This window comes from Dendrobates tinctorius, unplaced genomic scaffold, assembly GCF_039654945.1.
Source record: "Dendrobates tinctorius isolate UK_male_01 unplaced genomic scaffold, ASM3965494v1 ptg000304l, whole genome shotgun sequence".
In the NCBI taxonomy this organism is placed as follows: domain Eukaryota; kingdom Metazoa; phylum Chordata; class Amphibia; order Anura; family Dendrobatidae; genus Dendrobates; species Dendrobates tinctorius.
Window position 1 is genome coordinate 790,109 of NW_027361971.1, and position 25,985 is coordinate 816,093.

At 44.1% G+C, this 25,985-nt stretch overlaps 1 protein-coding gene across 2 annotated transcripts in view; it reads right to left on the minus strand.

Annotated features, from left to right (window-relative positions):
• The window catches only part of CIMAP3 (ciliary microtubule associated protein 3), an 87,069-nt gene that overhangs the window by 27,759 nt on the left and 33,325 nt on the right, over window positions 1-25,985 (minus strand). The window contains exon 3 of one of the 2 annotated variants that reach the window (XM_073560745.1): window positions 12,047-12,145. The exons of the other annotated variant lie outside the window; for it this stretch is intronic. Within the exon in view, the coding sequence (XP_073416846.1) occupies window positions 12,047-12,145 (99 nt within the window). The remainder of the gene's footprint in view (window positions 1-12,046; window positions 12,146-25,985) is intronic. 2 annotated transcript variants of the gene reach the window in all.

Genomic DNA, 25,985 nt, shown 5'->3' on the forward strand with positions numbered 1-25,985 from the left:
CGGGGGGCTCCTTTCCTCCAGGCCCCCGAATCCAAGATGGCGATGGGGGCCTTCGGGGGCCTGAGGAAGCCTTCTGCAGTGCCTGTGTCAGATCGCTGATCTGTCACAGCGATCTGTGATGTGACAGATCAGCGATCTGTCACAGGACAGTGATGTCCCACCTGGGACTATTTAATAAAGTAAAAAAAAAAATAAAAAAAAGTGTTAAAATAATTTAAAAAAAATCGCCAAATAAATTAGAAAAAAAAAAAAAATATTCCCCCAATAAATCCATTTTTTGGAAATAATAATAAAAAAAAAACAATAAAAGTACACATATTAGGTATCGCCGCATCTGTAATGACCCGCCCTATAAAACTGTCCCATTAGTTAACCCCTTTAGCGAACCCCTTAAAAAATAAAAATAAAAAACGAAGCAAAAAATAATGATTTATTGTCATAACGCCAAACAAAAAGTGTAATAACGCGCGATCAAAAAGACACATATAAATATCCATGGTACCGCTGAAAACGTCATCTTGTCCCGCAAAAAACGAGCCACCACACAGCATCATCAGCGAAAAAATAAAAAAGTTATAGCTCGCAGAATAAAGCGATGCAAAAATAATTATTTTTTATATAAAATAGTTTTCATTGCATAAAACCGACAAAAACATAAAAAAATGACATAAATGAGGTATCGCTGTAACCGTACTGACCCGAAGAATAAAACCGCTTTATCAATTTTACCGCACGCGGAACGGTGTAAACGCACCCCCCCAAAAGAAATTCATGAAACGCTGGTTTTTGTTCATTCTGCGTCCCAAAAATAGGAATAAAAAGCGATCAAAAAAGTCACGTGCCCGAAAATGGTACCAATAAAAACGTCAACTCGTCCCACAAAAAATAAGACCTCACATGACTCGGTGGGTCAAAATATGGAAAAATTATAGCTCTCAATATGTGGTGATGCAAAAACTATTTTTCCAATAAAAAGCGTCTTTTAGCGTGCGACAGCTGCCAAATATAAAAACCGCCATAAATAGTAAATCAAACCCCCCGTCATCACCCCCTTAGTTAGGGAAAAATAATAAAATTAAAAAAAAGTATTTATCTCCATTTTCCCGTTAGGGCTAGGGTTAGGGCTAGGGTTAGGGTTAGGGCTAGGGTTAGGGTTAGGGCTAGGGTTAGGGCTAGGGTTAGGGTTAGGGCTAGGGTTAGGGCTAGGCTTAGGGCTAGGGTTAGGGCTCAGATTAGGGTTAGGGGTGTGTTGGGGTTAGGGTTGGAGTTATAATTGGGGGGTTTCCACTGTTTGGGCACATCAGGGGCTCTCCAAATGCAACATGGCGTCTGATCTCAATTCCAGCCAATTCTGAGTTGAAAAAGTCAAATGGTGCTCCTTCCCTTCCAAGCTCTGCCATGCGCCCAAACAGTGTTTTACCCCCACATGTAGGGCATCAGCCTACTCAGGACAAATTGCAAAACAATTTTTGGGGTCCAATTTCTCCTGTTACCCTTAGGAAAATAAAAAATTGGGGGCAAACATATCATTTTTGTTGAAAAAAATGATTTTTTTATTTTCACGTCCGAGTGTTATAAACTTCTGTGAAGCACTTGGGGGTTCAAAGTGCTCACCACACATCTAGATAAGTTCCGTGGGGGGTCTAGTGTCCAAAATGGGGTCACTTGTGGGGAGTTTCAATAGTTTAGGTACATCAGGGGCTCTCCAAACGCACATGACACCCGCAGACCATTCCATCAAAGTCTGCATTCCAAAACGTCACTGCTTCCCTTCCGAGCCCCGACGTGTGTCCATACAGTAGTTTTCTCCCACATATGGGGTGTCAGCGTACTCAGGCCAAATTGGACAACAACTTTTGGGGGTCCAATTTCTCCTGTTACCCTTGGGAAAATGAAAAAATTGGGGACTAATTGATCATGTTTCTGTAAAAAATACGATTTTTTTATTTTTATGCCCTGGCATTATAAACTTCTGTGAAGCCCTTGGGGGTTCAAAGTGCTCACCTCACATCTAGATAAGTTCCTTAGTGGGTCTAGTTTTCAAAATGGGGTCATTTGTGGGGGGTTTCCACTGTTTAGGTACATTAGGGGCTCTCCAAAGGCAACATGACACCCGCAGACCATTCCATCAATGTCTGCATTCCAAAACGTCACTACTTCCCTTCCGAGCCCCGACGTGTGCCCATACAGTAGTTTTCTCCCACATATGTGGTATCAGCATACTCAGGACAAATTGGACAACAACTTTTGGGGTCCAATTTCTCCTGGTACCCTTGGGAAAATAAAAAAATGGTGACTAAAAGATCATGTTTGTGGAAAAAATACGAATTTTTTATTTTCACGCCCGGGCGTTATAAACTTCTGTGAAGCACTGGGGGGTTCAAAGTGCTCACCACACATCTAGATAAGTTCCTAGGGGGGTCTAGTTTACAAATTGGTGTCATTTGTGGGGGGTTTCCACTGTTTAGGTACATTAGGGGCTCTCCAAAGGCAACATGACACTCGCAGACCATTCATTCAAAGTCTGCATTCCAAAACGTCACTACTTCCCTTCCGAGCCCCGACGTGTGCCCATACAGTAGTTTTCTCCCACATATGGGGTATCAGCATACTCAGGACAAATTGGACAACAACTTTTGGGGTCCAATTTCTCCTGGTACCCTTGGGAAAATAAAAAAATGGTGACTAAAAGATCATGTTTGTGGAAAAAATACAAATTTTTTATTTTCACGCCCGGGCATTATAAACTTCTGTGAAGCACTGGGGGGGTCAAAGTGCTCACCACACATCTAGATAAGTTCCCTAGGGGGTCTAGTTTCCAAAATGGTGTCATTTGTGGGGGGTTTCCACTGTTTTGGTACATCAGGAGTTTTCCAAACGCGACATGGTGTCCGATCTCAATTCCAGCCAAAAACGTCAAATGGCGCTGCTTCCCTTCCGAGCTCTGCCATGCGCCCAAATAGTGGTTTACCCCCACATGTGGGGTACAGCGTACTCAGGACAAATTGCACAATAACTTTTAGGGTCCTGTTACCCTTGGGAAAATAAAAATTGGGGTGAAAAGATCATTTTTGTGGAAAAAATATGATTTTTTAATTGTACCGCTGTACGTTATAAACTTCTGTAAAGCCCTTGTGGGTTCAAAGTTCTCACCACATATCTAGATAAGTTCCTTGGGGGGTCTAGTTTCCAAAATGGGGTCACTTGTAGGGGGTTTCCACTGTTTAGGTACATCAGGGACTCTCCAAAAGTGACATGGCGTCCAATTTGAATTCCAGCCAATTTTGCATTGAAAAAGTCAAACGGCGCTCCTTCCATTCTGAGCTCTGCCATGCACCGAAACAGTGGTTCCCCCCCACATATCAGGTATCTGCGTACTCAGGACAAATTGCACAATAACTTTTGCAGTCCAATTTCTCCTGTTACCCTTGGTAAAATAAAAAAAATTGAACCTGAAGTATTTTTTTATGAAAAAAAGTTATATGTTCATTTTTTTTAAATATTCAAAAAAATTCCTGTGACGCACATAAAGGGTTAATAAACTTCTTGAATGTGGTTTTGAGCACTTTAAGGGGTGCAGTTTTTAGAATGGTGTCACTTTTGGGTATTTTCTATCATATAGACCCCTCAAAGTGGCTTCAAATGTGATGTGGTCCTAAAAATAATTTTGGTTCCAAAATTGTGCTGATGTAAAGTAAACATGTGGCATTGGAGTGGCTAATGATAGAGGACTGAGAGGACTCCAAAGACTCCACTCTATTACCAATGTGTAGCAAGTCCGCTCTCATACCAGATATCTCATTAACTAATGGTTTTATAGCTTGTGCTAATAATTTTTTAAAAAATGATCTAGAAAGCTTCCCAGAATCTGATTGAGCGACATCGCTGCCTGAAGCATCATCACTGGAGTCAGAGTCCTCGACATGCTCCTCCTCCACAACCTCTGCAGGGAGCCTTTTAGCATTAGGCTTAGACGAAGCAGATTTATTTCTCAAAAATTTATCCATTTCACCCTGTTTGCTTCTATACGCCTCTGCAGCCAACGGTTTTGCACGCTCTTTGTTAGTTTTGACCATTTTGCTTGATTGAAGCGCACCTTTAATTTACCACCCGTGCGTCAAGAAAAGTCTAGTAGTGCATTTTTCTATATGAAAATAGCCCCATGCAACTTGGAGGGCGAGGGGTTAATATATGGAAACATCCGTGGGGATCTGCTGGAGCCGGTAGGGATAAGGTAACACCAACTCCCCACCGTGGCGCTTCAGAAAAGACACAATGTCCTCCTCACCAATGGCTCATAAATCTGCTGACAGCAGCTCCTCTATGTGGGGAGAGCGATATCCCCTGTTCAAAAAACAACTCAGTCCCAGGGAAATGTCTCAGTGAAAGTAGGGGGCCGTCAACAACCCGTCTGGCCCAGAGCCAGCACCCTCCTCCACCGCACGTACCGATAATGATAATGATGATGATCCCCGCAGGCCCCACAGACAGCTCACCGGGGGCTCCCTCTCACCGCCTTTTACTCTAACGGGCCTCCTGCGGTCCGGTTTCCAGGCCTTGTGCTCAGGGGTATGTAAAGATGGCGCCCGTCTCTCTCCAGCGCTGCAGCACCCCCCACGAGGCCGCTCTGCGCTCCGGTGTCACGGCAGAGATCAGCAGCCCCTCTCTTCTCCCCACCGCCCCTCACCTTCTCCTCCAAGCCCGGGGTACTTCAAAAATCGTTTTTGCCACTTTCGTCTGGGCCAAATAAGGTGGATTTGTGGCTGGAAGCGGGAGCTGCCATAAAACACGTCCTCCCTGTGTGAGATCCAGGCCACGCCCCCTACTTGTGTAAACTTTATTATGTCTACTGTCTGCGTTCAAACTGGCCACAGTAATGAAAATACAAATATTAGTAGTCACAGCGTTAGGTCTCATAAATAGTTAGGGATGCTACTGCATTCCCAAATCAATATTTTTAACATCATGCCATGTGACACAAAAATTAGTTGTATTATCTCCACTGTTGCATCAAACTGAACTCAAAGTGTAGAGATAATAAAGATCATACAACTTGTGTGTATGTATAGTCACCTGATCATGAGTACTAGTAAATTCAGGATTCACAAAACCCAGTATCATGAATTCACTTGTACACCTGGCCAGTTGATTATTGTATTGAAGCGTAAAAAGACAGAGTGCACTCGGTACAGGTATCAACACAGGTTTTTTATTAACATACACAAAAAAGTAAACTTTGTTACACCATTTGCTCTTGCCAGGCCAACCGTCCTACATCTGAGTTGAAGTAGGCCGCAAATTGGTCCCTCATTTGGCTAACTTCAACGGATAACCTGAGAGGGTGCTGAGTAAATTTAGGCAAGGGGTTGAGAATGTGCCATCTGGAGACAAGTATACCAAATGCACACTCCACAGTTCTTCTGGCCCTGGTCAGCCTGTAATTAAAAATTCTTTTGGTGTGGTCCAAGTCCCTGCTGGAGTTGGGTTTGAGCAGGTTTTGGTACATCTGGAATGCCTCATCCCCAACCATTACAAAGGGCTGTGGCGGACCTTCGGTGTTGGGAAGAAGCCGTGGCTTGGGGAAATTGAACTGGTTGCCATACAACCTCCGGCCCATGTCAGAGTTCTTAAAAGCCTGGGAGTCATTCCCACGGCCAAATGCCCCAATGTCCACTGCAACAAACTTACAGTCTGCATCAGAAATGGCCATGAGTACTGTAGAGAAGTACTTTTTGTAGTTATGGTACTCTGATCCAGTTCTTTTTGGTTTTATAATCCGGATGTGTTTCTCATCCACCGCACCCAAACAGTTTGGGAAATTGCAGACTGTCCAGAATCGTTCAGCAATTTCACTCCACTTTTCCATGGTGGGCAGGGGCAGAAATTCAGGACAGAGAACATCCCACAAAGCCAGGCAGGTGTCCACAACTATTCCAGACAAAGTGGATATTCCAAGCCGGTACTGGAAGTGCAGTGAAGAGAGGGTCTCTCCAGTAGCCAGGAATCTGTGAAACAAAGAAACAACAAAAATTAATATTTGTGTATATGGATGTTTACTACACCAAAAAATAAAATGTAAAAAAAGAAAAAAAAAAGGCATAACAATAAATAGGCAGCCTTTGCTTTACTACATGGTATAAAAATAATGCTGCAGCCTTTGGTTAAGTACATGGCAGAACAATAATTCTGCCAGCTTTGGAACAGTACATCTGAGAAAAAAAAAATTATGCAGGCATTGTTTTTGCTATACTACGCACCGTATTGTGACCAGGATCCGTTCCTCCGGAGGAATCGCACGACGAAGCTGTGTGTCCTGTCTCCGGATGGCATCTTGTAAACGACCAAGCAAATACTTGAAGCTTTCTTGGGACATCCGGGTATAGTCAGTAAATTTCTCCGGGTTTGCCTGGAGCTCACTGTAGAGGGTGTGGTACGCTCCACGGCTTGCCCAGAGTTCAACAATGGGATGTATCCACAAACGCCGCCACAGCTGTCTTCACTGTCTCTCTCTCCCGTTGTTGATGGCAAGCAACTGCATAAGCCTGAGCCATCCTGATGTCCAGATCCAAGTTGAAGTGAAAACTCTTCCAGTGCAGATCCATGTCGTCAAGAGAAAAAGCAAGCAAATGTGAAAAAATTAGCTGTAAACAGGGTCTATATAAAGAACTCCCATAACACACACCCACTGATGTCCAATTGGTGGAGTCTGTTGCACTAATCGGTCAAGGATTTTCATCCTGTGATTGTGACTCCATGCGCATAAAAAATACAAACGCATTGAAAAACGCATAAAAACGCATACAAACGCAGCGTTTTTTGCCATAAAGCGCACGATGATGCGACTAAAACAAGCGTTTGTTTACAAGCGTAACAAGTTTACAAGCGTTTGTAAGCATTTTTGACATGTGTATCATGTGCACTCGAAACGCTGCGCTAAAAGGCGCAAGTGTGAAACTAGCCTAAGATGTGCCAATTCTCCCACTTAGAGTCGCTCTTCCCACTTGCCCTGTAGTGATGGCAAGTGGGGTAATAGTTGGGGGGTTGATATCACCTTTGTATTGTCAGGTGTCATCAAGCCCCGAGGATAGTAATGGATAGGCGTCAATAAGAAACCCTCATTACTAACCCCATAGTTATATTGTATAAAAAAACACACACACACAGAAAAAAGTTCTTTAACTGAAAGAATGAAACAGACTCATTTAATAATTCTTAATTGACACAAACTTGCCCATTCCACAGATGCCATTGTCTCCTACATAAAACTTAAAATAAAAAACAATATTGCTCACATGTCGGCTAAGAAGATGATAATCCATTTGTCCCACGATGGGTTTAAGTCTGCTACATCTAAATGGCAGGCTGCGTGGTTGCATGATATGACTATATAGCCTGTCATCCAGCAGAGACACTGAGCAGCGTGTGCTCAGTGTCTCCCTGTGAACTAATATTAACTGTCTGACAGCACCGCTAGCGTGAGAAATGTCACACGTTGTCAGAATGGGAGTTCACAGCCAATGAACTCACTTCACCTTTCTGAAGTCAGCGCGAGCGCAGTGGTAAGTTTTGCAATTGGATAGCAATCGCCCTGCACCTGCATTCGGATGTAAATCGGATGCAAGTGTGGCACCCCAGAGTCCGGTTGCCATGGTGACATTGCATCCCTCTATGGGGTGATGTCATGCCTGGAGGCAGGGGGGTCTCCATGCCAGGTAGCACAGTGTACATGTCAATTCTTGCTCCAGGCCAGAAAGGGGAGCTTCCTTATAAATTCTGGCCAGCAGGTGGGATTAGCGAGTCACAAAGAAGTCAGCTGAGAGAGTAAACAGGAGAGTTATCATGGAAACGGGAGCCAGTTGGAGCTCGTGACAGGACAGTGAGAGAGGAGAGTTGGCAGTTGGTCTCTGGAGAGGGAAGGGACAGGAGCAAAGGTAAGGGCTCTGGGGAGCTAAAATTGCATATAGCTAACCCCAGAGCGAAGCGCTGATAAAAAAAGATGCCAGAGTCCTTAGATGGGCAGGTGCTGTATGTCCTGGCAGCCGAATCTGGAAGGCAGGGCACTGCAAGCTCCCTGGCCACACCGAACACCTGAAGGCATGGCAACAGACCAAGAGCCCGGAGCTGACAGTGAAAAGGACAGTGCCCGTGATATAGGCTCACGCTCTCTGCCATACAGGTTAGAAACCATCACGCAGGAGAGGGCCACAGCTTAGCTACAAGCAGCATGGACCCGAAAAGAGAGAGCAGAAGGAAGGTCCCCAATCCCACCTAGCAGGGTGGATCCCCTGAATGCCTCCAGGCAAGTCGAACTCAATTCATCATCTGTAATTGGTACCCCAGATTGCATCTACGTTCAAGTAAAAGGTAAAGAAAACTGCACCCCTCTGTGTCCTTCACTTATTCTCTGCACCCCAACATTCACCACCATCGGAACAATCAAATATATTAACCCTGGGACCCTGCTCTACCCGAGGGGAGGTGAACCATCTTTGCTGCGTCAACATCAGCCCCAGTGGACCAAAACCACATTGTTGGCCACCCATTGCCGAACATCACGGGTAGCGTCACAATTAAAGACCACGTAACTATCCTCTATTTTATGACACAGCCAGGGCCACGAAACGGATGATGGCCCTGTGACCTCCCCCATAGAACTGTCCGGTCCGATTCCAGGTACCCCACGGCCCTGGTGGGCGCGTCACTAAGTGTGAAAAATCGGATTGCACTTGCATGACACTTGCATTACACTGTGCGACTCTTGGCAGTGAAAATCAGAATGATTTTTTATACATTTAGTGTGACTCCGGCCTAATAGAAACATGTACTAATTCTAATGTTTTGACCCAAACCTGGTTTTGGTTGCAAATACTGATGTGAAATACTGACCAAAATACTGCCATGTGATCATGGTCTTATTGCTTCATTTTTGTCCTATGCACATTGTATATACATCGTAGAATAATACTGATAGTGTATTATATTTTGTGGCCAGAAAATAAAATCTATGTTACTGAGCTTTTGCTTCAGTGCTTGTTCAGACAAGCGTATTTTACTGATGTGTACTATCCGAGTATAAATTGGACAACCCAGTAACCAATGTTATCAATTAGGATGTTCAGATTCAGCTTTTTTCACAAGGACCAAGTGAGTAGGGACGGGTAGAGGGTCCTCACTCCAATCTTATTGCATAAGGCGCAATTTTTATAAAGAAAAATCAATTATATTCGAAAGTTTACAAATGGAGCATATACAAAATTTACCTTTAAATATCTTAGGCTAGAGTTTCTGATATTGCCAAAAAAAACCTAAATATCAATGATCCCAAGGAAGATTATGTACTCATTAGTGTAGAGCGATACCATCCGATATCGTGAAGTATTGGATCGGATTGGATCGGACCGATACCCAAAAAGTATCGGGTATCGCCGATTCCGATACCGGAAACCCATGCAATTCAATGGGGCACAAATATCGGAATTAAAAACACCCCTTTCTTTACTTGCACATCCAGTTCGGGAGGGGGGAAGAGTGTGGGCGGACACTGTGCGTGTCTGTGTGTGCGGGCGGGGTCTGTACGTGCCTCTCGGGGGTCTGTGCGGGCCTGCCGGGGGTCTGTGTGTGTGCAGGCATCGTCCGATAGGACTACAAGTCCCATCGGGCTATGCCTGCTACAATGACAGTGATTGACACATTAGCCAATGATGGGACAGTAGTAGTCCCATCATCCGGCTAATGTGTTGAATGTAAAAAAACAAACAAAACATACATACTACATATATACTACATTCATACAACATACATACATACATACATACATACATACTACAAATATACAACATACATACTACATACATACTTCATATATACTACATTCATACAACATACATGCATACATAGTACATACTGCAGACATACAACATACATAAAACATGCTACAGACATACAACATACATACTACATACTACATACATACTACATACAATACATTCATTCAATACATACATATAGACATACAGTACATATAACATAGAGTACATACTCACCATCACTTGTCACCTTGATCCCCGAAGCCAGTGTCATCTGTAAAAAATATTAAAATAACAAACTAGCAATATACTCCCTGATCTGCAGAATTCCTTGAGTGTCCCAAGACGATCTCCCCTGGAGAACAGCAGCATCAGCTGATGCGACCGCTCTCTAGGGGCACCAGGAATACAATGACGGGAAGTAGGCATCCTTCCGCACTGTATTCCTCCGCCACTAAAAAAATAGTCCCTAGTATCACTTTTGGCATTGCTGTGTGAGAAAGTTCCCACGCAGCTTTTGCCATAAAGTGAGACCAGTGAACTATAGTAACCTCTCAGTGATGCACTGCAGGAGATCGTCGTGGGACACTTGTGGATTTCTGTGGATCAGGGAGTATATTGGTTGTTTGTTATTTTAATATTTTTTACAGTGATATGACACTGGGTTCGGGGATCAAAGTGACAAGTGATGGTGAGTATGTACTCTATGTTATATGTACTGTATGTCTATTTGTATGTATTGTATGAATGTATTGTATGTAGTATGTATGTAGTATGTATGTAGTATGTATGTATGTAGCATGTTGTATGTATGTAATAAGTATGTAGTATGTATGTATGTTGTATGAATGTAGTATATATGTAGTATGTATGTTGCATGAATGTAGTATATATGTAATATGCAATGTATTATGTAGTATGTATGTACGTTGTATGAATGTAGTATATATGTAGTATGTATGTATGTATGTTGTAGGAATGTAGTATGTATGTAGTATGTATGTATGTTGTATGAATGTAGTATATATGTAGTATGTATGTATTATGTAGTACGTATGTATGTTGTATGAATGTAGTATATATGTAGTATGTATGTATGTTGTATGAATGTAGTATGTATGTATGTATGTAGTATGAATGTAGTATATATGCATGTATGTATGTTGTATGAATGTAGTATATATGTATGTATGTATTATGTAGTATGTATGCAAGTTGTATGAATGTAGTATATATATGTAGTATATATGTATGTATGTTGTATGAATGTAGTATATATGTAGTATGTAGTATATATGTAGTATGTATGTATGTTGTATGAATGTAGTATATATGTGGTATGTATGTAGTATGTATGTATGTTGTATGAATGTAGTATATGTGTAGTATGTATTATGTAGTATGTATGCTGTATGAATGCAGTATATATGTAGTATGTATGTATGTAGTATGTATGTTTTTTTTTACATTCAACACATTAACGGGATTATGGGACTACTACTGTCCCATAATTGGCTAATGTGTCAATCGCTGTCATTGTAGCAGGCATAGCCCGATGGGACTTGTAGTCCCATCGGACGATGCTTGCACACACACACACAACACCCAGCAGGCCCTCACAGACCCCCAGCAGGCCCGCACAGACCCCCAGCAGGCCCGCACAGACCCCCAGCAGCCTGCACAGACCCCCGGCAGGCCCGCACAGACCCCCGGCAGCCCGCACAGACCCCCGGCAGGCCCATACAGACCCCCCGGTAGGCCCGCACAGACCCCCGGCAGCCCGCAAAGACCCCGGCAGGCCCGCACAGACCCCCGGCAGCCCGCACAGACCCCCGGCAGGCCCGCACAGACCCCCGGCAGGCACGCACAGACCGCACATCATGATGACATCATTTCAGCAGCCAATCACAGCCATGCCATTAGTTAACATGGCTAACACAACTGGCTCATTGCATTATGGGAACTTCCGATTCCAGTATTCAATATTGTAAAAATATCGTTACTCGGTATCGGAACTCCGATACAGTGAATATCGGCCGATACCCGATATTTGCAGTATCGGAATGCTCAACACAAATACTCATACTACATATTGCAAGTGTTTATTGTCACCTAAATAATATAGATTGTAGCCTGTTTCTACGCCATACTAGTGGCTATCAATGGGATTATCTTTAGGACACAATCATCCATAAGCCTTAATGTGTGCAATTCTTTTGTGCACAGAATGAGTTATTTACCTTACTGTCTTTTGGAAAGCGTGGAGCAGTCCTGGCTCCCATTATGTAACCTTTCTTACTCATAGGTCTTGTTTCCTGCAGATATTCTAGGCTGGTAACCTAATAAAACATAAGAACTGTTATTGAGTCAAATAAGATGGAAATAAAAAGTCTCTAATTAAAGGAGAGCATGTATCACCTCTGCACAGGATAGATGATAATTGTATGATTTCAGGGGATTCACCAATGGAACCCCCAGTAATCGCTAAATGTATTCTCCCATTCCTGCAACCATTTATTCCCTTACTATTGTCTCTGTCAGCTATTTCTCCAAATCCATCTTGGAAAAAAAACTGTTGGCCAAGTTTGGAGCTAAACTGTTTGGTTACAGACATAGAAAAAACAGGAGGAACTAAGTCCAGAACTACATTGAAAAATAACAACTTTATTTATTAAAGACAATGTCGGGAGCAAGACAATTAAAGGCATGTATAAAATCTGATGAAGAAAAAGAACAGTGTCATTATCACCGGATACAAAAAAGAACCCTGAACAGTGGCGTCAATGGTACATAAGGGTAAGTTGAATAAGATCCCTCATTATGTGCTGACAAAATCAGCAAGTGAACTAGTAAGGACCCTGTAAACCCCCATTAGATAGCCATTATATGGAAATGCAATCCTCATATTTTAGTACAGGCGGGGAAATAGAAGGGGACAATATCCATGCATATATTGCACTTAGCCCGGTAAAAAGATCATAGTGGAGTCAAAACCTACCCATCATATCAGCCACTGAGAACACCGGTGGCCAGGAGGACATTTTAACTCACAATTTTTTTATTTTCAAGAACGTTTTTTATTTACAGCAATGCGGCACTGACATGGGCGCGACCTGTGCGCCCTCTTTCGCTGGCCTCTTTTTGGGGTTCTGGGAGAGGGAGGTCTTCGGAGAGGAGGGAGTGCAGGCCGTTGACCATATGCAGTACTGGTTACGTTATATAGATGATGTCTTCATCATCTGGCAGGGGTCGCAACATCAACTCCAACTTTTCATGGAGGAACTTAATTCTAATAGATTTAATATTAGATTGACATACAGTTACAGTCAAACGGAGGAGGACTTCCTGGACATTAAAATTGTAGTTGATCAACAGCTGCACTTGCAAACGGATGTCTACAGGAAGCCTACCTCCGTCAATTGTCTCCTCCATGCGGACTCCTGCCATCCATATGCAACGATTAGGGCCATCCCAATTGGACAATTTTTGCATATGCGTCGAATTTGTTCCTTTGATCAGAAATTCCAGCAGCAGGCAGATGATTTAAAAGAGTGATTCCTTATGAGGGGCTACAGTCATCGTAGCATTAAAAGGGGTTACAATCGCGCCAGGAAATCCAAACGTTCGGCCCTCCTGCATCCTCCACCGAAGAGGAGGGATTCACGGGATATGGTGAGATTCATTTCTACATTCGATGGGGAGTGGAACACAATGAGGGAATGCCTAGACAGACATTGGGACATCTTACAGACTGAACCAAGTTTGACTAAATTTCTGCCATGACTTACCGGAGGAGTCCCAATTTGGGAGACCTTCTGGTGCATTCTCATTATATACCCCATCAGAAAAATGTCTTCGAGTCCCGTGGTCCTCCACAGGGATGCTTCCCTTGCGGTCATTCTGTGGCCTGTAGAAATGTTATACGGACATCTACTTTTCAATCAGCTGACGGAGTACGTACCTTTTCCATCCGCCAGCATATTACTTGCAGCACTATTCAGGTGGTTTATTATGCCACCTGTGGGTGTTCTAAAATATATATTGGCTTAATGTCCCGTCGGCTGAAGGTGCGTATTAGGCTACTTTCACACATCAGTTTTTGTGCATCAGGCGCGATGCGGCGAAACGTGTAAAAACCGGATCCGGCGCCTGTTGCCACTGGATCCATTTTTTCCCCCATAGAGTTTCATTATTGCCGCATTGCGCCGGATGCCTATGTGGCGTATCCGGTTTTTGCTGGATCCGGCAAAAACAGCCGGTCCGGCGTCTGGAAAAAACGCTACATGTAACGTTTTTTGTCTGCGGTAAAAAACTGGATGACGCCGGATCCGGCGACATGCGTTTTTTTTTATAATGGTAGTCTATGGCCGCCGGATCTGGCGGCATCCGGTTTTTGCCTGATTCCGGCACCGGATCCGGTTTTTGCACTGAGCATGCTCCAAAAAGTATCAAATTTGGGGAAAAACACCTGCCAATCTCCACCCACCCTATAGGAAAGGTAGAGAGAGGGCATTCATCACCCTGAATGCAGAGGAGAAAGAGCTACTGGAGACACACACAGCCACTGGATTCTGCCACATATACACCAGCCAGCCAGACATCCAGCAACCAACTGGATTTTTGACAGCCATCCACTATTGGACCTCCAGCGAGCAGGAGTTTGAGTATAAATATTTTCTTGCAAGCATAGGTTTTCGTTTTGTCTGTGTGACTGCTGATGCCTGCGCACCCATCCCTGTCACAGCCAGCGACTGTGTCTTGCCGCCTTTCCAGCTAAACTTGTCACCACCATGACCCCCACAACCGCCACTGGAACCCTCTGCCACAGAACCCCCATCACTGCTGTCACTGCTAGCCACCACGCTGGAGTCCCATGCTGTACCTGCTGCTGCCTGCCCAGCATGTATATGTATATATACACACACACACACATGTATGTTGTTCATACATTGTACTATTGTTTTTAAAAAGTTTCAGGTGTGGTCATCAGTGTGGGGAGGGATTTTAATTATGAAGGACAGTGTGAAGTAGTTTGCGTGGGTGGGTGTGTGTATTTATGTGTAAATACTGTAGGGGGAGGTACTGTATATACTCGTGTATACGCCAAGATGTTACGCCCATTTTTGGGGCTAAAAGTCCCCCTCTTAGCTTATACACGGGTCATCTCCCTGTGGGTCGGAGGGAGAGCAGGGGTGTCACAGATCATCCTGCTGTCATATCTGTAGCCTTGCTCGCTTCTCCACTGTCTCCCTTCCTGTCTTCAGTGGTAACGTTACCAATCCTGAATCTGTGCGTTGCAAGCATAGTGATATCCACCTTTCCTGGGTCCATTGCTGCTCACTGCGGTCTCTGCTGCATCCTCAGTGGGTGCGTTGTTGTGATAAGTGCGTGTCCCCCTCTGATGGATGAACAGTCACTGACCCAAGAAGTGGCAGACGGGGCGATGGACCCACAATAGGTTTTTTTTGTTTTTTGTTTTTTTTTGCATCATATGGGGGCATATTCTATGGAACAGCATATGGGGCCATAGTGTATGGATTACACACTGGGCTTATGTGTTCCCAATTTTTGGGCTGGGGCGGCTTATACACGAGTATATACAGTACATAGTAATTTTGCGATGGTTGGTTGTCCAAGCTGCATTTTATAGGGTGGTGAGAGTGGAATTCAAAAAATCTTATTTTTTACTATTTTTGTTGTTTTGTTTGATTGTAAAAATAAATGTTGCACACAACACAAATCTAAACTACATCGTGCTTTTTTCATGCAGGAACTTGCCCAGGACACTACTGCAAAATCCTAATTTGCAACCCATATTGTAAGCATACAGGCCTGAAAGCTTTGAATATGTTTAGTGTTGTAGGTAACAATTGTTTTCATTACAGAATTTCAGCCAGACATGTCTTCTTCTGGGAGCCCTCCCTCACATCGCCAGCGAAATGAGGTTTTTTTTTTTGCCAGAACATTCTTGGTACACATAACCCTATATATGCATTCTTGTTTAATAGGAAGCTGAACCAGAGGGTCTCTCAGAAGGAGATGGACGTAGTGGAGAAATGCCTGGAGTGGGCTCCCCGCATGTAAGTATCTTTGCATTAATTGCACTAAAACATGTTCTTACACATCACTGGACCTAAAAACAAGATCAACATTACAGCATTTAATTTTAATTTTCTTCTTTTTTTTTCATTATAGGCTTCTGAATCTGTGGCTCGTCCGAGAGTTCCTCAAAGTGCCTCCCAGAGTCGTCGGCAACCACGCCGGGGCGGTCGCCATAGAGTAAGGATTTTTTTTAGGACTTTTATAAGGTTCGTACTTAATGCTGTGATTGTTATGTTTACCTGTTTTGTCTTTAAACAGGCTTCACAGCGTGCTCACGATTCCGACAGTGAGGATGTGGCTATTGATGTGGACCTCTTAGTTGATATGGTGAGAGATCGTGAGCCGCTCTGGAATATGGCGGACCGCTTCCATGCAGATGCAAGTGTTACTAGACGACTCTGGGAGGAAGTGTGCCATGCTATGGTATCTAACTGGGAGGAACTCCATTCTCGGGCACAGAAAGAACAGCGTAAGTATTCACATTTGAGTAATGTTTCCGGATGTATTGTACTTGATCCTAACCATTTTGTGTTTTCAATTTTCAGGGGAAAGAGTTCAGTTGCGGTAGCGGTCAATGCGGGATCGCTTCAAGAAGGAGTTCAACAAAGAAATGCAGGCTCCCAGTGGATCAAGAGGACGCAGGAGCCGCTATAAGTATTCTGAGGCCCTGTCATTCCTGAGATCAACTATGGTGACAAGAAGGTAAACATTCCTACCAGAAGTGACTAAATAAAAAATGGTCAAATGTGTAATCTTTTTTTTTGCAGCCAGGGCTAATGAATATCATGATATTAATGTCTATTTTTTTCTACTTTTTTCAACAGCACCTTCAGCAGCACGCGGGAGCCTGCATTGAACCCTTCTGGAGCGATCCCCCAGGAGGCCGTCACCATGGACCACAACATACCCAACCCCTCTGCACCCTCCCTGCCCTCCTTTGTGTGTGATCCCTCAGCCCCATCCACCTCTGCTGGAGCATCTGTGCAGGCTTCATTACATGAAGCTGCTGTTGACGAGGTAGGCTTTCCTTTACCTCACCCCTCTGACACAGCTGCCCTCCATAGAACACCTTTGAGTTCTGGGCGGCTGCGTCAGCGGGGTCAGGAAAGGCAGTTTGCTGCAGAGTTTTTGAATCTACATGCATCCTTTCAAAACGCTATGAAAGTCATGACCCAGCAAATGTCTGCTGGGTTCAATCTTGTTACTAGAGAGGTGCTTGATTTAGGCACGCGTGTTGAAAGGATGCATCTAGATGCAAATAAAGCGCCGCATCATTCTTTTTTCAAAGCTGTGATTGAGCGGCTGGACAACCTAACTCCTGAACAGCAGCTGCATGTAATGCAAGCCTGCCAGGTGGCCTTAGCACAGGTGACATCAGCAGCCCCTCCAACCGGCCCAGCAGTTGCTCCAGTCCCGGTCCTTCCTACCCCTCCTGTACCATACCATTTTCCCCAGTACCAACCTCCTGCCCCTTTCCAGTCTGCTTCCCCGTACCAGTTCCCAACTGCATCTGTGCCTCCACTCCCTTCCCAACCTACACTCCCTTCCCAATACATCCAGTCTCCTTCCACATCCCAAATTCAAGCGTCCTTCACCCACAGTTTAGTTTCCCCCCATCTATTGTTTTCTCCACCCCTTCATCAGCTTTATCCACCCCTTCACCTTCTTTCTCCATTCCTACACCTTGTCCTTTGCTATCTGACCCCTCACAAACTACATCCTCCCACAACACCCCTGTTGAAGTGGTCCAAACTGAGAGCCCCTCCAATACTATTTCCACTACACATTACACCAATCTTTAATGTGTTTTGTTGTTACCAATAAAAAAGTTTTATTACAAAAATATAAAAGAAAAAATTTCAGCTAAAGCTGATAAAAAATAAAAAAATTTTTTCAGTCAATCAAATGTTTTTGTTTCTTTTACTGTTAATATAATATGTCGATGTATAAAACTCAATGAGTGTGTGTGTGTGAGTATGTGAGTGTGTGAGTGATTGTGTGAGAGTAGGTGTGTGAGTATGTGAATGTATGGGAGTGTGTGTACAAGAACATGTATGAGTAACGTACGTGTGTGGCGGTGGGGGGGAGGCCTGCTGGTGGGCAGTACTGTGGAAGGTCCTTGGATACCGCTTTATAGCCCCTATATTATTTTCTACACACCACAGTACATGATTTAGTAGAAAGTTTTTTACTAAATGATAATTTTTGTTCAATTTTAAAAGAGCTTTGTCAGGAATTTACAAATTGTGAATATTATGGTACAAAAAATAGGTAGTAAAACAATATAGAATACTGATACAAAGGTACTAATACTTTATCAAAATTGAAGCTAACAAGGTACAGTAACTTAAACCACAGAAATGGTTTGGTACAACAAGGTAAAAAATTGGTTTTAACATCTCAAACCATGTCATCCTGCCATTCAACTCTACCTTCAGGTGACATAAAGTACTCGGCAAATGTGTCCCTCATTCTGGACACTGCTAGAGTACTTCGCACATTAACACTGCGATAATCATGCAATGCGGTTTCAACATCATTGTCTTCGATGGCAATCTGTTCCTTATTAATAACCAAATTGTGTAGCACAACACATGCTTTTACCACCTCATCCACATTTTCTGTTTTCAAGTTAATTGCGGTCAACAGTACTCTCCATTTAGCGGTAAGAATTGCAAACGAACACTCCACCATAATCCGTGCTCGTGTCAGGCGATAGTTGAACACTCTTTTTGTTGGTGTCAAGTCTCTGCTTGCGTACTGCTTGAGCAGGTGTTCTGACAGTTGAAACGCTTCATCACCTACGCAGACAAATGGCAGTGGTGGCCCAGAAGTTTGAGGAAGCAGTCTTGGAGGTGGGAATTGGAATGTGTTTCCGTACAAATTACGTCCCATTGCTGAAATTTTAAAAACTTGTGAGTCATTGAAGCGTCCATAGGCCCCAATATCCACCGCAATGAATTTGTACTTGGCGTCTGCAATCGCCATCAGGAATATTGAGAAATATTTTTTAGAATTAAAAAACTCAGATCCCGATCCTGCTGGTTTAGTGATCCTGATGTGCTTTCCATCAACTGCACCCAGGCAATTCGGAAACTGACAGATGCTGTAAAATTGGTCAGCTATTTCGAGCCACCTCTCTGTTGTGGGCTGTGGGATAAACTCTTCATGTAGACTGTCCCACAATGCGCGGCATGTGTACTTGATGGTACCTGATAATGTTGAAATCCCAATCCTATACTGGTACTGTAGTGATGAAAGGGATTCGCCTGTTGCAAAGAATCTGTGTAAAAAGTTAAAAAAATAATTAATGCGAAATAACTGCAACAACAGGAGGAGACACATTTCCAGTATACTGAAGTCTGCTTTGAAGGATAAAGAATAACAATTGCTTACTGGAGAGTGACCATCAAACGCTCCGGTGGTGAGATGGAGAAGCGGCAGTAGGTGTCACATCTCCGGATCAGTTCTCCAACCCTGTCCAGCAAAAAATCAAAAGTTTCCACTTTCATCCTCGTATAATGAAAAAACTACTCTGGATTTCCTCGCAACGACAGATATAACGTTGCAAACACTCCCAGTGTAGGCCTCTGTGCAGTTATAGGGTGAATCCAGAAACGACGTCGGCGCAGACGCATGATACGCTGCCTTTGTCGCTCCTTCGCCATGACAATTGCTGCCAAAGAATTGGCCTCAAAAGTGAAATCAATGTAAGCCTGAGCGATGTTCCCAATAATGGCTTCCATCTTGCTCCAAAACAACAACCTCTCAACAGGGTGTATACCAAGGTATATATAGGATTTTCTGTAAATGCCAGTAGCCAATGGTGGCTTTTGGGCGTTTTTTAAAAACCGGATCCGGCAAAAAAAACGGACAAAACGGATGGAAAAACTGATGCACCGGTTCCGTTTTTTTGCTGGATCCGGCATAATCCATTGGCCGGATCCGGCAAAAAAACGGAATCGGTGCATCAGTTTTTTCACATGTTATGCCGGATCCGGCAATGCGGCACGGCGCCGCATCGCGCCTGATGCACAAAAACTGATGTGTGAAAGTAGCCTTAGGGAGCACGTCCGAGACATTATGGCAGCGGTAGATGTCTCGGATGTTTCTCAATTGAAAACTATACCCTGGCATTACAAGATTCATCATGACTGTGACCCCAAATCATTTCTGGTGAGGGGTATCCAACATATAAGGAGTGGTATCAGGGGTGGTGACATTAAACGCTTACTGGTACAGACCGAATGTAGGTGGATCACCATCCTCGGCACCATGACTCCCCAGGGGCTCAATGAGTCCCTGGGTTTTGCGTAATTTCCATGAGATCATCAGTTTTCCTCTGCCTCTTTATATCTCTGTCCACCTCCATTGTATATTTTGTACATAAACTGTTTTTAACTTTGTTTGTTTTTAGGGGTCCTCCTGGCCAGCGGTGTTGTCAGTGGCTGATATGATGGGTAGGTTTTGACTCCACTATGATCTTTTTACCGGGCTAAGTGCAATATATGCATGGATATTGTTCCCTTCTATTACCCCGCGTGTACTAAAATATGAGGATTGCATTTCCATATAATGGCTATCTAATGGGGGTTTACAGGGTCCTTACTAGTTCACTTGCTGATTTTGTCAGCCCATAATGAGGGATCTTATTCAACTTACCCTTATGTACCATTGATCCCACTGTTCAGGGTTCTTTTTTGTATCCGGTGATAATGACACTGTTCTTTTTCTTCATCAGATTTTATACATGCCTTTAATTGTCTTGTTCTCGACATTGTCTTTAATAAATAAAGTTGTTATTTTTCAATGTAGTTCTTGACTCAGTTCCTCCTGTTTTTTCTCAGTTTTTGTGAGTCGTTCCTACGTCCTTAATTTTGGGGCATTCTTGTGCACTTGCACAGTATGAATAAAAATGCATTTTGAGGGTTTTTGTTTTGCTCTTGGTTACAGACACAGTATTTTAACTGTCGAAGAAATGTCCTAGACTTATTTGTCCACCCAGCAAACAAGGGAGGAGCGTTGGTAGTCATGAATTCTTAACTTGACTTTTCCATGAATATAGAATTATTGAGTGCCTATAGTGTGTACTCTAGTCTTGTGTGAGATCCTACTATTATCTGTCAAAATGAATTGTCTTATTGTTAAAAGAGGGAGTTTCCCTATGAGCTATCAATACTAAATTGAAGGATTACCTTTATGTTGACAATCCTATTTTATCATTCTTTACCAAAGGTGCATGAAAATATTTGTCCTCCACCTATGAGACCAATAATATGGGTAGATCACTATTTACAGCCCCTTGTTAAAAACATCCCTGGGTATATAAGAGACACAAAAGCAGAGATGTCCATGTTTCAGGCGTTTCCCTAGCAAACTCACTTTAAGTAGCTCAGCTGTGATGCTATAGGACTTTAACTCCTTTACCCTCGTAGGTGGTTTGCATGTTAATGACCTCACCAATTTTTACAATTTTGACCACTGTCATTTTATGAGGGTATAGCTTTGAAACGCTTTAATGGATTAGATTTTTTTTTCGAAACATATTATACATCATGATAGTGGTAAAATGGATTTGGTGTGACTTGCATTTATTTGTGAAAAAATGGAAATTTGGTGAAAATTTTGCAATATTTCAACTTTGAATTTTCATGCCCTTAAATCACAGAGATATGTCACACAAAATAGTTAAAAAGTAACAGTTCCCACATGTCTACATCAACACAATTTTGGAACCAAAATTTTTTTTTGTTAGGAAGTTGTAAGGGTTTAAAGTTGATCAGCGATTTATTTTAAGGACCACATCACATTTTAAGTAACTTTGATGGGTCTATATGATAGAAGTTACCTAAAAGTGACACCATTCTAAAAACTGCACCCCTGAAGGTGCTCAAAACCACATTCAAGAAGTTTATTAACCCTTCAGGTGCTTCACAGAAATTTTTGGAATGTGGAAAAAAATTTACTTTAGATCCAATTTTTTTTATTTTGACAAGGGTAACAGGAAAATATTATCCCAAAATTTGTTGTGAAATTTCTCCTGAGCATGCCGATACCCAATATAAGGGAGAAAAACACTGTTTGGGCGCACAGCAGAGCTCAGAAGGGACGGAGCGCCATTTTACTTTTTGAATGGAAAATTTCCTGAAATAATTAGCGGACGTGATGTCCCATTTAGGCCTCTTTCACACATCAGTTTTTTCCAATCAGTCGCAATTTGTCAAAGTGTCAAAAAAACGGATCCTGTGCAGATTGGGAAAAAATGATGCGACGGTTCAGTTTTTTTGACGGATCCGTTGCAGCAGCTGTAGCTTAAGGTAAACTTTGTCCCTTGTGCTTCTGGAGAAAGAGAGAGAATTTTATGTACCAGAACAGAAAAAGCAGCTGTAGGGGTTAAATTAAAGGAAAATAAATTATTCCGGGCATGCTCAGGTTTAAAAACAGAATCCGTCACCGGCTTCCGTTTTTTGACGGACAGCGACGGATCCTGCGCCCATAGGCTTCTATTATAGCCTACAACGTATGGCGCAGGATCCGTCTCTGTCCGATTTTTCGATGTAGACAAAAAACGTTCCTATGTCCGTTGTCTCCGTCCGACGGACAAAGAATTTCTGATGGATCCGTCGAACGACGGATGAAACGTGTGGCCATCCGTCACAATCCGTCGCAAATACAAGTCTATGAGAAAAAAACGGATCCAACAGCAGTCGCTGGATCCGTTTTTTTTCAAAAAACGGCGGATTGTGACTGATGGCAAAAAAAACTGATGTGTGAAAGAGGCCTTAGAGAGAGCCCCTGATGTGTCTAAACAGTGGAAACCCCCACAAGTTACCACATTTTGGAAACTAGACTTATCTAGATATGTGGTGAGAACTTTGAACCTCCAAGGGCTTCACAGAAGTTTATACGGTACAGCCGTACAATTAGACCCCTCAAAAAATGTATTTACATGTGTGGTGAGCACCTAAAACCCCCAGGTGCTTCACAGAAGTTTATATCGTTGAGCCATGAAAATAATAAAATCATGTTTTTCTCACAAAAATGTTATTTTAGCCCCAAATTTTGCACTTTCATAAGGGTACCAGGAGAAATTGCAACATACAATTTGTAGTGCAATTTCACCTGAGTACGCTGATACACCTAGTATTAGGGGGCACGGCAGGGCTCGGAAGGGAAAGAGCGTCATTTGACTTTTTAAATGTAAAATTTACTGGAATCATTAGCAGACGTCATGTTCCATTCATACTGCCCCTGATGTGCCTAAATAGTGGAACCCCCCACAAGTGATCCCATTTTGGAAACTAGTCCCCTCAAGGAATATACTTAGATGCATGGTAAGCACCTTGAACCCCAAGGTGCTTCACAGAAGTTTATAACGTTGAGCAGTGAAAATAATAAAATCACGTTTTCTTCACAAAAATGTTGTCTACGCCCCAAGTTTTTAATTTTTGTCATGGCTAATAGGACATTTTTTTTTTTTTTTTTTTTAGAACAAACTGAGGTCCATTTTTTTCTGAGTGCGCCAATACCTTACATGCAATCTGGAAATATTTTTCAGGCACAGTGCAAAGCTCACAAGGCAAGGTGCGCCAGATTTTATTGTCAAGGTTTGCAGGTGCCATGACCCACTGGGAGACCCTGTAAGTTGCCAGAACAGCAGAACCCCTATATGTGACCCATTTTACAAACTACGCCTCTCAATGAATTCATCTAGGGGTGCAGTGATCATATTGACACAACGGGTATGTCACAAAATTTTATACCATTGAGAAGTGAAGAAAAAATAACTACATTTTTATCACAAAAATTATGTTTTAGCCCCATATTTTACATTTTCACACAAGAACTTTGTAAATATGGCAAAATAATTTCTCATATGTGGCTGTACAGTACTACTTATCCATACAGAGACACTCGGGAGAAACGGAGCGCTATTTGCTTCCTGGAGCACAGATTTTCCTAAAACAGTTTGCAGACTCCATATACAGAGCCCCTAATTGCTAGACAGAATCCCCCCTCAATTGACCCAGTTTTGCAAATTATACTCCTTGGGGAACATATCTACACCTGTAGATATAGGGAGTGGACTGACCCATGGACCTGTCTGAGATAGAAAGAACATGTAAAGGATGATGTGCACTATGCTTTATTGTATGTATATAGTTAACAGCTGGGGATCAGTGCAGGACGACGTAGTACTGGGTTTTGTCCACAAGATGGAGACAGACAGCAGTGAGAGAAGGACTCAACAGCATGCCTTAGGCCAGGAAAACTGTATAGTCATGGTGGGGGGGAGTTACGGGACTGGGAAGGGGATTTCCAAGAAGAGGAGATATAAGGAAGGAGAGTCCCAGGGGGCAGGGCAGAGAGACACCCAAGAGGAAGAGAGAAGTGAGAGGAGCACAGGAGAGGACAGAGAAAGGAAAAGCTGAAGTAGGACAGAGGAGAGCCAGAGAGACTGTTACTCAGAGAGGAGGTGGCCCTGAGAAGGCAGCCACAGGAAAGGGTGGCAGTGACTGACGGAAGGTTTGGGTACGGGACGGCTGGGACACCGATGAGTGAGCAGGTTTACAGCAGGCAGACTTAGCCAGGGGGAAACGCTGTAGCTGTGGGCCTAACGGCAGCTACGGTGGAAGAACCCGGAGGGTCTTTGCCAATCGTAGCAGTAGGAGGTGATGAGTACCTGGGCCTAGGGGGGCAGAAGCTGTCGTGCATGCCGTGGATGTCAGGAGGACACCCAATAAAGTTTTGGACCTGATTGAAAGGATTCCTGTGTCTGCCTCCAGTCTGTTCCACAGCCGAAAGGGACCACCCCCCCAGTCGGCCCATGTACTACAAAGTGGCGTAGTCGGCAGGATCATCACCGCCTAATACACCAATGCCAGCGGTGAGACCGCGCCGAAGATTTCAAAGGACCTGAGCTGAACAGGTTGAAGATTTACCTGAGTGGATTACAATTTGGACTGTGATTGGGATTGCCGGATTTAATTAGAAGAACTCTGAACAAAAGACTCTACGCCCCAGCAGAAATGGCTGTGGCACTTGAGCGCCTGAAAAAACCGCATGAGTTTGGTGACACATTGGACTACCAGGGGCAGTTATGCTGAGACCGCCCCTGGGGGGAGCGGTGTACTACAAGTGACAGCTGCCCCTTCCCACTGAAATTGGGTGGAGGGGCCGGCCCGTACCCCACCCTGTAACGGGAGTGACCCCACTTATCAGGCTGGGTGCAACTGCTTAGCACCATTGAGCCTTGGAAGAACGGACACAATGAGATGTTGCAGCTGCCGTGGCCTTGGACGGATGGAGTGGCAGTAGCGGCAGGAGGTCGAGGCCCGCTGAACTACCTGTGCGTGGGAATCACAGCCAGCATACCGGGCATTCACCGGGATTGAAGATCCCTGGACCAACCTGGAGTCGCTGACACCTGGACCTGTGGAGCGGAGGGAAGAGGCGTGCCTGCCCACAGCACCGGCCATGCCGAAGTGGCCATTGGAGAAACCGCAGATGACGTGTCCTGCGGAACCATCGGGCCTGGAGGGCGGTCCTGCCAGATGGCAGGATGAAGAGCAGCAGTGGGCACCGAGCGGGCGACGGGACCGGAAGCAGCATAGGGCCGGCGGGGCTCTTCTCACGGATGACGGCTGGTGACATTCAGTCCGCCCAGCGGGAGGAGGCTGGCGGCATCGTGGAAACTCAGGTTGCTGGGGTGCCTGAGTTGCCGAGGAGCGGTGGAGCAGCCAGAAGGAAGCCACGGCGCCAGCGAAGGTAAGTGACTCCCCGCCCTGGCCGGCAGCACCACTGCCATCCCCCGCTTCCCCACCCCGTCCGGACGCTAGGCCCAAAATCCCCGACATCGATGCCCGGCCCCACCCCATCCTATCCTACCAGCCCAAGGGGGTGCGAGGCCTAAGGCTCGCGTGCCTGAGACTCAGCCTCTCCACCCGGCTCCCACTCACTCACCAACATCAGCGCCCGATGAAGCCGCGGCCTATGCTGGACCAGCTGATGTCCGTGCCACCGACCCCATCACCCAGCTTCTCCCCGTCCCGCATCACAGGTGTGGAGTGGGCCTGT